Consider the following 12,318-nt stretch of genomic DNA (forward strand, 5'->3'; position numbering starts at 1 on the left):
ATGAACTGATGTGAGCTATTTTTCTTTTATAAAATCAGTCCTTGTCCCTTTTGACTTACTTGAAACTGCACACATACAATATGATAACACTGGTATATCAACATGTGATAACGGAGACCTTTATGAAGAGCTCAGGGCATTTTGAGTAAGAGTTTTTGAAAGTTTTATTTCTTTGGGGGATTACTGATGGTTCTTATCTTTGACGTTTTTGAAATGATGTGGATTTTTTTCATCGTGTCTTAGGGTAGACCAAACCTGGTTTGTGAATCTGATCTCACATATGCTGTCAGATAACGGATTTCATTCTAGATTTATGAATCACAGACTTTGTATTAGCCATGTCAGTCTGTGTGTGCCTCAGTCCCCTTAGACTTAGATCAGAGAATAAGTCTGCAGAGAAATCCTTTTGTGTATTGTTAATTAGACTTCCAAAAAAAAAAAAAAGAAAAAGCCAATACTTTTTCTCTCTGCTCAATAACAGGTAAAAAAGAAAAATCCATTCAGCAAAAGCCTTTAAATCATCCTAAGACTATTCCTCTTGAAAGCTGAAAAATCTTTTCAGTTACGTAGGAGGAAAATACAATAATTTTCATACAATGAAACATAATTGCTGATTTCTTAATTGTACTAAGATAGATACTGTGAGGTTACTATGAAAAAGTCTGTAGGAAAAATGAAGCAGAGCCTTGGCGTGAGTGGTTTTTAATTTAGTAGGACCTCGAAGTGTGCCTGACAGTTTCTTTTTCTTGCTGAAAAAGTTACCTTTAGTGATTCCATTGAATGGATTTCTACTGTTATCCATGAGGACTTTTAATTAGATACAGATTGCAGGAAGTTTTTTAGGGTTACAGTGTTAACTTTGTGACATTTAGATTTACCAGTCTGAGCTTTTAACAAATAAATAGTCTTGAACTGTTTATATCTTGCAAAATCATTACTGCAGTGTAGTACAGCTGAAGCCCAGGTAAGATAGTGTTGTGCGTGTGTGTGTTGCTCTTACTGTAATGACACTAACACCTGCTTTTCAAGTACGTACAAAAAGCAAAGTATGAGAATCTTCTTTGATCAATGAAATTATTTTGGGGAATCTACAAACTGATGGTTTTGTGATATGCTTTTTCCTGAAAACTCAAAGGTGATGAGGATATTATTGGACTTCGACATTTGTTGAAAAGATGGTAAATTTCTGTATACCTTGCCTAAGGAAAATTGCCTAAGGACAGGTACCAGGCAGTACAATGTCTCTTTCCTCCCTGCTGACAGGATGGCAGGAATTACACTGAGACCTCTAAGTTCTCTAAATGCTCTTCAGAGCGGGGGCTGCTCAAGAAGAGGCTTATTTTATTTAGTATCTACTACCAGTTCTACCTGTGTAGGGACTTGCCTAGGAATATTTGGTTTCTGCTGTTGGGCTTTTACTTGCCAGTCAGTAAGTAGGAAAGTTACCAGAGTAAAACTTTATTATTTTTTTTAACAAGTTTCTTTTCCTAACTGCTCATAGATGTCTGTTGTGGATTTTGGCATGTTCTAGTTGCAAGAGCTTGTACTGTATGTCCATGATGCCATCCTGCCTTTCAGGTAGTGTCTTTCTTCATTAGAGATGAAGGAAGATTGTGTAATTACTATTTTTGTCAGGGTTTAAATACAACGTGTGTTAATACTTACTCATTTTCTCTTTTAAATATATTTGGTTCACTTTGTTTCCTGGACCCTGTTGAAACTATTGCTGTAGTTGTCTTAGAAAGTGTACAAGGCAGGAGGTCATTGAGGCTGGGTTCTTGGGCGCTTGATGAGACTTTTATTGAAGTTCAAAATTAACATAAATAATAGCAAAATGATTTGCCTGGAATATGTCTTAAGGCAAGCCAGTTTTACTAGTGTTTTGAAATCATGATTATGTGTTATTTTCTTCTCCACCACTTCTTTATTTTTCTTATTTAGCTGCACAAAGCTGATGGATGAAATGCAGGACAGTGCATGAAGAAGTGAAGGATGTTTTTTAAAGTTAATAGTTGAACATCAGTTGGAACACATTAAAATTTTCTTTGAAAAGTACACTGGATTTCAATTACATAAACATAACCACCCAATTTCTGTGTATTTCAAGTTTTATTTTTCCTCATACATCATGATGGCTTACATTCTGTCTAGTAATTACTCTTGTAATTTAACTGGATCAACTGCATTGGCTGTGTAAAGGTGTATCCTTGGAACTTAGCAGCACTATCTTCTGTGGGTCTTTGTAAATTTTGAATTCTTTCTTTGCTGTTATGACTGAATCCAAGTATTTTATGAAAGCTGTGAAGCAACCCTCATTATGCAGACCTTTGTAAATGGGAGAGAGTAAGAGTTTTTCTCAGCAATTATTTATTCGGTCTTGTGAGATCTACAATAATGATGTGTTCTAATTTATGTGCACAGCAGTTTTCAAACACATCTCATGAAAACATATAATAGAGATAAAAAAAAAATGTCAGTGTTTTAATGTATTTTAAAATAGATTTCAAATAGAATTGTATATAATGATTTACAGAAGTCTGGTCATCTTATTCACAACCTAATACAGGATAGTTAAAAGCTTACTAAAGGAAGGCTTTCCAGACTTTCCATGTCTTTCATGACCGCTCACTTGCTCAAAAGTGTGGTTGGATATTTTCAAAAGCAGAGCCAGGAATTTCTTCCCTCGCTTCCTATGCACAGTGAAGCATTTATTCATAGGCATGTTTATACTGTGAATTTGCACTTGTCACTGGTACTCAAGATCAGATGCTTCTACTATAGTAATATACACAAAACACTAGCATGTCTTGCCTATTGCTCTGCTTGTTGCACAGGACATGGGTTTAATAACTTAGGTATATGGTATTTCCTCTAGTTCCTATCAGTCATTAGGCTGGAGAAGGTAGTGTAGGTCTTTTTTCATCTGTCTTTATGTTGTCGTTGTCCTGTGCGATATAACCTCTTCATTCTGGTTTTCTACATCAAACTTGAGGCGCAGAAATTCACTCTTCATTGTGTTAGTTACGAATTTGTTACCTTATGGAACATGCATTTTGTGGTCATGACTCTAAGAGGTCCTTTGGCAACAGTTCCTGTTGTCCTTGCTTTGGACTATCTACCAGTCTCACAGGATGCTAGAAAATGTTTTGAATGCTTTGAATGTCATAGTGGGATTGAGACTTTCTGACTCAGTCCACAACTACTTTGTTGTGATAGCTGCTGTGATAGCTGCCACGTTACCTTCTGTCTCGTCTCTGAACAGGTGAGGTAGGCTGTAGGTTTGGAAAACTTTGTGGCTATTTGACTGCAAATCTTTATTTTTACTTGTTTTTTGGAAAAAGTGCACTTCTTTCTATTTTCTTGACAGTAAGATGCTACACTGCAGTGTCCAAAGAAGGAATAATAGCTTACTCTGCAATTGTGTTGGTCTCAGATGTAGCAGTTAACATGGATTTTGTGATCAATCTTCTGTTTTTCTGAATACAGGATTTGAACCAAGGGGGGTAGAAGGAACTCTAGCTGTGTTCAAGATAGTTAAAAAATATCCAGCCCTGAGACATGTTTAAAATCTCAGTTTTTACATGCACAAAGCATCTACACATCAACAATCAGATGCATATTAACTGCAACGTTATGAAGAAATGATAGGCCCACATGTACCTACATTTTATCTTAATGTATGCTGACCTTAAATTTTGATCTTTCCTTTTGTAGTAGAAAATATTCAAGTAGTAGGAAAATGTATTTCTTGGTACAGTCTTTTGATGCATCTTTCTTTTGCTTTTCAGAGAAACTCTTGTCACTTCTGCCAGAGTATGTTGTTCCTTATACTATACATCTTCTAGCTCATGACCCAGATTATGTCAAAGTTCAAGACATTGAACAACTCAAGGACATTAAAGAGTAAGGCTACTTTTAATATTGTTATTTGAGAGGATTATAATAATTTAATTTTTAATTTTAGTAAAATTTTAATTTAAAGAGGTACACTGATACATTGTCCAGTATGTGTAACGATGGCAATTATTTCTGTAGAATACTGTTAGAAATGGAATATATGCTTTTTTAATGTTCTGCAATATTTTACAGAAGAACCTACGCTTTCTGCTCATCCTAACCTTTATTTCTTTCTTCTAATGAATTTATTTGCTGGAGTTGAAATTGCTTAAATCTGTAATACTAGTAAAACTATAGTAAGTGACTTTCTGAAATGTGATTTATTTTTTTTTTATTTTTAAGGGTGGGAATTTTTTTGGCATATTCATTAGAAGTACTCCCTTTCTTCTTAGGTGTTTGTGGTTCATACTGGAAATATTGATGGCTAAAAATGAAAACAACAGTCACGCATTTATCAGAAAAATGGTAGAAAATATCAAACAGACAAAGGATGCTCAAGGACCAGATGATGCAAAAATGAATGAAGTAGGTGACGCTTTATGATTGGAAACTGTATTTAGTTTTCGCCTGGTTCTGGAAATGAGTTGCTTCGTTTCTGTCTCCAGTAACCTTATTAAACACTACTTTTAGACAGAAGTGAACTAATATTTTTACTCTTTAAATCATCCAGACTTTCTGCTTTATAATATTTCATTTGAAAAGTACAACAGAGTAAGCTTAGTGTAGGAAGAAAAACACACGCATGAGATGTCTCCAGTTTGTACTGCGTAGTGAATGTATCAAACCCTGGTCTTGTTTTTGAGGTTCTTGCATCATATAATACATACATTTGTTACTTCTCTGCTTTTCCCAAATAGATTTTTTTTTTTAGATTTGTCTTTGAACCATGGCATACATTATTTGTAAGTGTAGAAAGATCATGGAAGATAGCTTTCTTTAACTGCTGGGTGTGCAGTGCTTTTGTCTGCTGTTCCTACATTGTAGTACCTGGCGATACACTGCTTAATATGGATGCTACTGTTAAATGCTTAAGATACTTGTTTTCAACTCTGAGCCCTTGTAGTTCTCTGCTTGGGTTTACCCGCAGCTCTGTGGAGAAGGAGTTGGAAAGTCCTAGTGGAGAGCAGGGTAACCATGAGCCAGCAATGTGCCCTTGTGGCCAAGAAGGCCATGGGATCCTGGGGTACATTGGAAGAGTGTTGCCAGCAGGTCAAGGGAGGTGATCCTCCCGCTCTGCTGAGCCCTGGTGAAGCCTCACCTGGAGAACTGTGTCCAGTTCTGGGCTCCCCAGTACAAGAGGGACATGGAGCTACTGGAGCAAGCTGAGCGGAGGGCTATGAAGATGATGAGGGGACTGGAGCATCCCTCATGTGAGGAGAGGCTGAGAGAGCTGGGCCTGTTTAGCTTGGAGAAGAGGGGACTGAGAGAGGATCTTATCAATGTGTATAAATACACATTGGGACGTTGTCAAGAGGATGGGGCAAGAATCTTTTCAGTGATGCCCAGCAACAGGATAAGAGACATGGAGCACAAATTGAAACATGGAAGCTCCAACTGAATATGAGAAAACACTTTGTTACTGTGAGGGTGACAGAGCACTGGAACAGGTCACCCAGGGATGCTGTGGAGTCGCCTTCTCTGGAGATATTCAAAATCCACCTGGATGCCATTCTGTGCAATGTGTGTTAGGTGACCTGGCTTGGCAGAGAGGATTGGGCTAGATGATTTCCAGAGGTGCCTTCCAGCCTCAACTATTCTGTGATTCTGTGAAGACTTGCAATGAACTTATGATTATTATTATTAATTTTTTTTACAGAAACTCTACACAGTCTGTGATGTAGCAATGAATATCATTATGTCAAAGAGTACAACGTACAGTTTGGAATCCCCTAAAGACCCTGTACTTCCAGCACGATATTTTACTCAACCTGACAAGGTATACCTTGGAGTTTAATTTGTCTTGAGATAAATCTACTTACATCTTTGTTAGTTGTAACTTAAGAGCTCTGTAGATCTTGGCAACTTCAGATTTCTCCCTGTCTTAATTTAGTTGAAGATACGTGTATGTATGTTTTCGTAAGTATTTATATGTACATACACACACTGCTTTCTTTTTTCTTTTCTTTTCTTTTTTTTTTTTTTTTTTTTTTTAGATGATGTTCAGGTTAAAATTTCAGAAGTATAAAAGATGTAAAGAAAATCTCTTTTAGTACTACCTCCGAAATGTATATATCTTATTCATTGACTTTGTTGTTGTTGCTTTTTCCCTTCTTTACAGAATTTCAGTAACACCAAAAATTATCTTCCTCCAGAAATGAAGTCATTTTTTACTCCTGGAAAGGTCTGTATATATACATGTACATATGCGTCTGTGTATATATATTATTATTAATAATGACAATTAAAAAAAGAATAACTGACCTGTACAGTTAAAAAAAAAAAAACAAAAACCAAAAACCTTCAAGTTGAGGTTAAATATTTTTTTTCTGCCTGAAGGTTTTATAAACCAAAAATAAACAAGAGAATGAGACAGATAGAAGGAAGACTGCTACTGTGTATGCAGTGGTGGTGGTAGTAGATAAAGCCTGAAGTCTTTTAAAACCAGAGAGAGACAAAAAAATGTCCAGTGTGAGTTTGAATGCCCCTGTGTATTCGAGTTCTTTCTGTATTCACTTATTGATTAATGTTAAACTGTGAACTTAAAGATATAAATTCTTAAACTGCATTTGGTTCTCCAAGGTTTCTTATTTTTGGAGAGAATATGCTGTTTTTTTCATACTTAGAGCAGAGTGAATCTCTTATAGCCGGACTTAATTTTATACTTTAATGAAAATAAAATCAGCACATCAGTGTTGTGTGTCTCTGAAAAAGGACCATTCAAAACTGCTATGATGTGCATGTCGAACAGCATGAGTTTTGGTGGTTTTGTTTGTTTATATTTGTGCTGTCACCAATTTGAGACATAGCTAGAATCTAATACCTAAATAGAAAATGGATCATCCCAGATATTGTGAAATCTGGGGAATGGTCTTAAATCATTCAACATTTTTGTATGTTGGTGTTTGGCATAAAGGAGCATTGTCTTTAGGAGTAACTGAATCCTTTCAACTCTCTCAAAAGTTAGTATAAGCTAGAGGTATTTAGCATATCTGAAAGATAATCCACTTAAATGAATAACCTGAAGCTCATCACTGTCTGGAAATTTTGGCTCCTATTAAAAGCCTAATCATTTTCAAATCTGTGCATGAAACTTCAGTCTTCTCCAGAATATTTGCTTCTGAGCCTCTCATTTGTTTCCAGTTGAAGCTAGTGTGGTTTGCCATTACAGCTAAGCCAGTTTAATGGCTTGATGCTGAAATTGCTGTCCTACTGCTGTTTCTATTTTGCCAGTTCAGGCTTATCTAATCCAAATGGCAAGCTGGTTCAGGCAGCTACATCACCTGAAAGCAAACTTTGCAAAAGGTGCTGAAATGGCTTACTGCAAGGTCAGGTGAGCACCCAATAAGAAGAGGACAGAGTTATAAGGGTTGAGAAAGTAATATTGGTTTTGGTGGCAGCTGGCTATTTGATTGCAGCTCTGTCTGTTTCCTTCTCTTGTCATAACTTTCAAATTTAAATGTTTATTGCATCATATTATAATTAAGATACTGTTCACAGAAAGTGAAATGTGTGAATAAGCATAGTACATGTTAACAATATCTAAATGTGTAGCTTAAAATAAAGGAAATATATTTTTGGTTTCAGCCCAAAGCAGCCAATGTTCTTGGAGCAGTTAACAAGCCTCTTTCGTCAGCAGGCAAGCAGTCTCAGTCCAAATCTTCACGAATGGAAACTGTAAGCAATGCCAGCAGCAGTTCAAATCCAAGCTCTCCAGGAAGGATCAAAGGGAGGTTGGTAGTCAACAAAGGGGCTTTGATATTTCAAGTATTTGTAATGGAAACTTTGAATATTTCTATAATGTTTTCTAAGTGGGAAACAGAATTATATTCTCTTATTTTGAAGTAAAGTTATAGTAGCACATTGTATAATGAAAACCATGAATTTGGCTTTCTAATCCCAGAAATAAAGTTGCTGTTAGAGAGAAGAGGAGGAAAAATGTTCAAGCATAATCACAGAAATAGAATCAAATCACATCCAGAGATGGTTGAAGGAGGGAAGGAGAGCCTCATACTTTTTTTTTTTTTTTTTTTCATATATATCACTTTTCTTTTTGATACATATATATACACATCTGCATATCCTAGGAACTTTGTAGCCTGCTGTAATGTTAATATGTCATAGACAGTGCGGACTGGTAGGCCAGTGTGGTGATTTAGTGTAACTTCCTCCTCTATAAACTTGTCCTACACTTTGCTGGAATTAGCAGATAAACATTTCTTGATTTTAGATTCTGTGATGTAAGGACTGAAGGTACTGCAGTGTTAGAGAAGTTGTCTTCTAGTTAGCTATCTGTAAAATTTATATTTTATTTTGTGTCAGTTTTGTAAGTTATTAGTCAGTCTCTGTGTCTTATGTTTGTTAAACCATTAACAATTGTATAGTCCCCGCTATTCATATTTACTCACATTGATTGAAGACTGAGAGAAAGTTATGTTTGAATCTAAGACTAAAATCACTTGATTCTTGTGTGACTGTTTAATATGTAATGTTAGCATGAATGTAGTGCAGTGCTTTACAACAAGTACTTACAACTCAATGAAAAATCACACAAAGACTTATTTCTTACAAGTCACGCAAGTTCATATGCAGAAATAGATTACTGCCTAAAGACAGATTAGAATCCAGCTTCTTCATATCCTGTGAAATTAATCTGAGACTCATGCTGTTCTTCATCCAGTTTATTTAAAAAATGCTGCACTTGCAGCCTAACCTATTCTGTCATCTTCATGGTCTCCCCAGCTCACCTAAGTTAAACTGATTGGTCGGGTTTCTCACATCTCTCAAGTACCTGAAGCTGTAGACAGGGGCTTGGGGAGCAGAGTCCCTCCCACTGTAAGTGAAGAGCAAGATCAGGACCTCCTGATACAACTTAATAACTACAAGTCTATGGGGCCTGATGGTATGCATCCCAGGGTCTTGAGGGAATTGGCTGATGCAGTCACCAAGCCATTCTTCATCATATTTGAAAAATCATGGCAGTCAGGCAAAGTCCCCAGTGACTGGAAGAAAGGAATCATCACTCCCATTTTTGAAAAGGGTAGAAAGGAGGACCTGGGGAACTACAGACCAGTGAGCCTCACGCTCTGTGCCTAGCAAAATCATGAAATGGGTTCTCCTGGATGCAGTGTTAAGGCACATGCAGGACAAGGAGGTGGTCTGAGACAGCAAGCATGGCTTCACTAAGGGCAAATTGTGCTTGACCAATCTGGTGGCCTTCTATGGTGGAGTGACTGCATCAGTTGACAAGGGAAGACCGACCAGTGTTATCTACTTGGACTTCTGCAAGGCTTTTGACATGGTCCCACATGACATCCTAATCTCTAAATTGGAAAGATACAGGTTTGAAGGGTGGGTCATTTGGTGGATAAGGAGTTGGCTTGAAGGTCACACCCAGAGAGTAGTTGTCAATGGTTCTATGTCCAGGTGGGGGCCGGTGACAAGCGGTGTCCCTTGGGGTTTGTCTTGGGGACTAGTGCTTTTCCATGTCTTCATCACGGAATTGTAGGGGTTGGAATGGACCTTGAGAGATCATTGGGTCCAACCCCCAAAATGGCATAGATGACAGGATTGAGTGCACCCTCAGCAAGTTTGCGGATGACACCAAGCTGAGTGGTGCAGTTGATAACAAAGAAGGGAGATGCCATTCAACAGCACCTGGACAGGCTGGAGAAGTGGGCCCACGTGAACTGGGTGAGGTTCAACAAGTCCAAGTGCAAGGTGCTGCACCTGGGTCGGAGCAATCCTGGACACAAGTACAGACTGGGAGAAGAACTCATTGGGAGCAGCCCTGTGGAGAGAGACTTTGGAGTTCTGGTGGGTGAAAGGCTCTACATGAGCCAGCAGTTTGTGCTTGCAGCCCCAAAAGCCAACTACGTCCTGGGCTGCACCAACAGAGGCATGCCCAGCAGCGGGTGGAGCGAGGTGGTTGTGCCCCTCTGCTCTGCCCTTGTGAGGCCCCACCTGGAGTGCTGTATCCAGGGCTGGGTCCCCCAGCACCAGAAGGATGTGGGGCTGTTAGAGCGGGTCCAGAGAGGGCCACAGAGATGGTCAGACGTCTGTAGCACCTCTCCTATGGGGACAGGCTGAGAGAGCTGGGGATGTTCAGCATAAACAACAGAAGGTTCTGAGGAGACCTCATTGTGGCTTTTCAGTACTTAGACGTATCTTATAGAAAGGATGGAGAGGGACTCTTTACTCAAGTAGATAATGATAGGACAAGGGAGAATGGTCTTAAACTAAAAGAGGATAGATTTAGACTAGACTTTAGGAGGAAATTCTTCGGTGTAAGGGTAGCGAAGCACTGGCACAGGTTACCCAGAGAGGCTGTGGATGCACCATCCCTGGAGGTGTTCAAGGCCAGGCTGGATGGGGACTTGGCCAACTTGATCTAGTGGGTGGCATCCCACTAGGCTGGTTGGAACTAGGTGATCTTTAAGGTCCCTTCCATCCCAAGCCATTCTATGATTCAGTATGCATGGTGTTTCCTATTTAATATGACTGAATGCATACACACAAGCTTACATCTGTTAAGGTGATGTATAAAAACTGCCGGAAGTTATTGCAATTTTTTTTACTTGTAGGTGTAAGAATGTCTTTCTCTGTCCAGGCAGTGCCCAGGACAGGGAGTTAAGAGCTTGTGTATCTGAATACCACTTGTCTTTTTAATGCGTAGCGTAGTTTCCATAAAAATATCTGCACTCTTAAAAGCAACTCTTTTTTTTCCTTTATTCCAGCCTCAGGGCAGATAAAAAAAAAAAAAAAAAAAATTACTCTTGTGTATTGTTACCTTATCTTGTATGTTACCTTTTATTTCTGGGTCTCAGTGTTTCATATATGCAGGAGTAACATTGTCCACGTTTACATATGTAGAAACTGAAATAGAAGTATAATTGCTTAATATATGCTGCCATAAATAACAAAAGAAAGCTGAGGGATGAACTCTGTGAAATTTAAATTTGCTGTTCTGTTTCCTGGACCTCACCATAACAAAGTGTTCGCGTTTTAGTTGGTCTCTGGGGATCTTTGATTGGTATATGAATTTTATGGAAATGTATACAAATACACAGATCTCTTGTATCTCTATAAGGCTTTTCTGTATCAGAAAGCTCAGCTTTTTTTTTTCTTTTTTTTCTTTGAACTGAGAAAGATGATTGATTTGGCTTACGATTGACATCTTCGTCTTGAGACTTAGGTGCTCTATTTTGTGATATGTGATAACTGTAGTACCCATAGTAAAAGGTTCTTTCTGCAAGATTTGATTCAGGAATAGATTTATTCTGAAGGTTGTTCTTAATACATATATATTTATTTATGTAATAATTGCCTGCTATACTATAATGATGAAGAGAACAAATGTTTTTTGATTCTAGGCTGGACAGTACTGAAATGGACCACAGTGAAAATGAAGACTTCACACTGACTTCACCGTTACCAGGGAAGAAAACTGACAAAAGGGACGACTCTGATCTTGTAAGGGTGAGCTGTTTGGTTGCGTTACAGATGGTTAATTTTAAATCACCAGGACTTTAACAATTAATGTGCTGGTATTTTGTATGATTTAAGAAAACATGTTCTTCTAATCCAGATATTTTACATGAAACTGAGGTAATTTTGTAAACTACTGGAAAGTGTGCTGAGAGTTAGAGGTGAAAATGTAATGAAAAATGATTTCCAATTTGTCTGTTTTGCATGTGTACCATACATTACCTTTGCATCATATTGACCATTTTTGTAAGCTTTCAAGATTGCCAATTACAATTTGCAGGATATAGACAGGAACAGATAGAGTTAGGTTGATGAGAGTTAGTCCATGATTTGCCTCATGTTCAGGATTCATTGATGAAGTATTTGGGACATTGTTCAAGTTGATAGCTTGCTTGGGCTTCTGTTCCCCAGTATACTGTAGGTTTTTTGTGTGTGGTTGATGGTTAAAATGTAGCTGTGGAAGAATTAATTGGATTAACTTGAGAGTGATCAACTATAATTCTGGGGGAACACATTAACCTGTCTTAGATTTCAGATTGCCTTCTGAGGTTGTAAAATTCTGTTTCGTGTTTCATATGTGGTTTCTTTGCTTGATGCTAGCAAAGTGATAATACCTCAGTTGCAGCATTAATATATTACAATTCTCGCCTTTTTTGGTATTGCCCCATCACTGATGTTAAGGCATGTTCTCCTTTTCCAGCCAGCTGTGTTTTTCTTTCAACAGCTATAAGGAATAGCAACTGCCAGTTCTCTGGTTACCCTGAAAAGCAAGAGGGC

At 37.9% G+C, this 12,318-nt stretch overlaps 1 protein-coding gene across 3 annotated transcripts in view; it reads left to right on the forward strand.

Annotated features, from left to right (window-relative positions):
• The window catches only part of PDS5B (PDS5 cohesin associated factor B), a 110,956-nt gene that overhangs the window by 89,133 nt on the left and 9,505 nt on the right, over positions 1-12,318 (forward strand). For 2 of the 3 annotated variants that reach the window (XM_084306136.1, XM_084306138.1), the window contains exons 26-31: positions 3,789-3,903; positions 4,290-4,422; positions 5,714-5,833; positions 6,176-6,238; positions 7,642-7,787; positions 11,427-11,532. In XM_084306136.1, coding sequence (XP_084162262.1) covers positions 3,789-3,903; positions 4,290-4,422; positions 5,714-5,833; positions 6,176-6,238; positions 7,642-7,787; positions 11,427-11,532 — 683 coding nt within the window. The remainder of the gene's footprint in view (positions 1-3,788; positions 3,904-4,289; positions 4,423-5,713; positions 5,834-6,175; positions 6,239-7,641; positions 7,788-11,426; positions 11,533-12,318) is intronic. The other variant, XM_084306137.1, reaches the window with a different exon arrangement.

Source organism: Netta rufina, assembly GCF_964035555.1.
Source record: "Netta rufina genome assembly, chromosome: 1".
Classification (NCBI taxonomy): domain Eukaryota; kingdom Metazoa; phylum Chordata; class Aves; order Anseriformes; family Anatidae; genus Netta; species Netta rufina.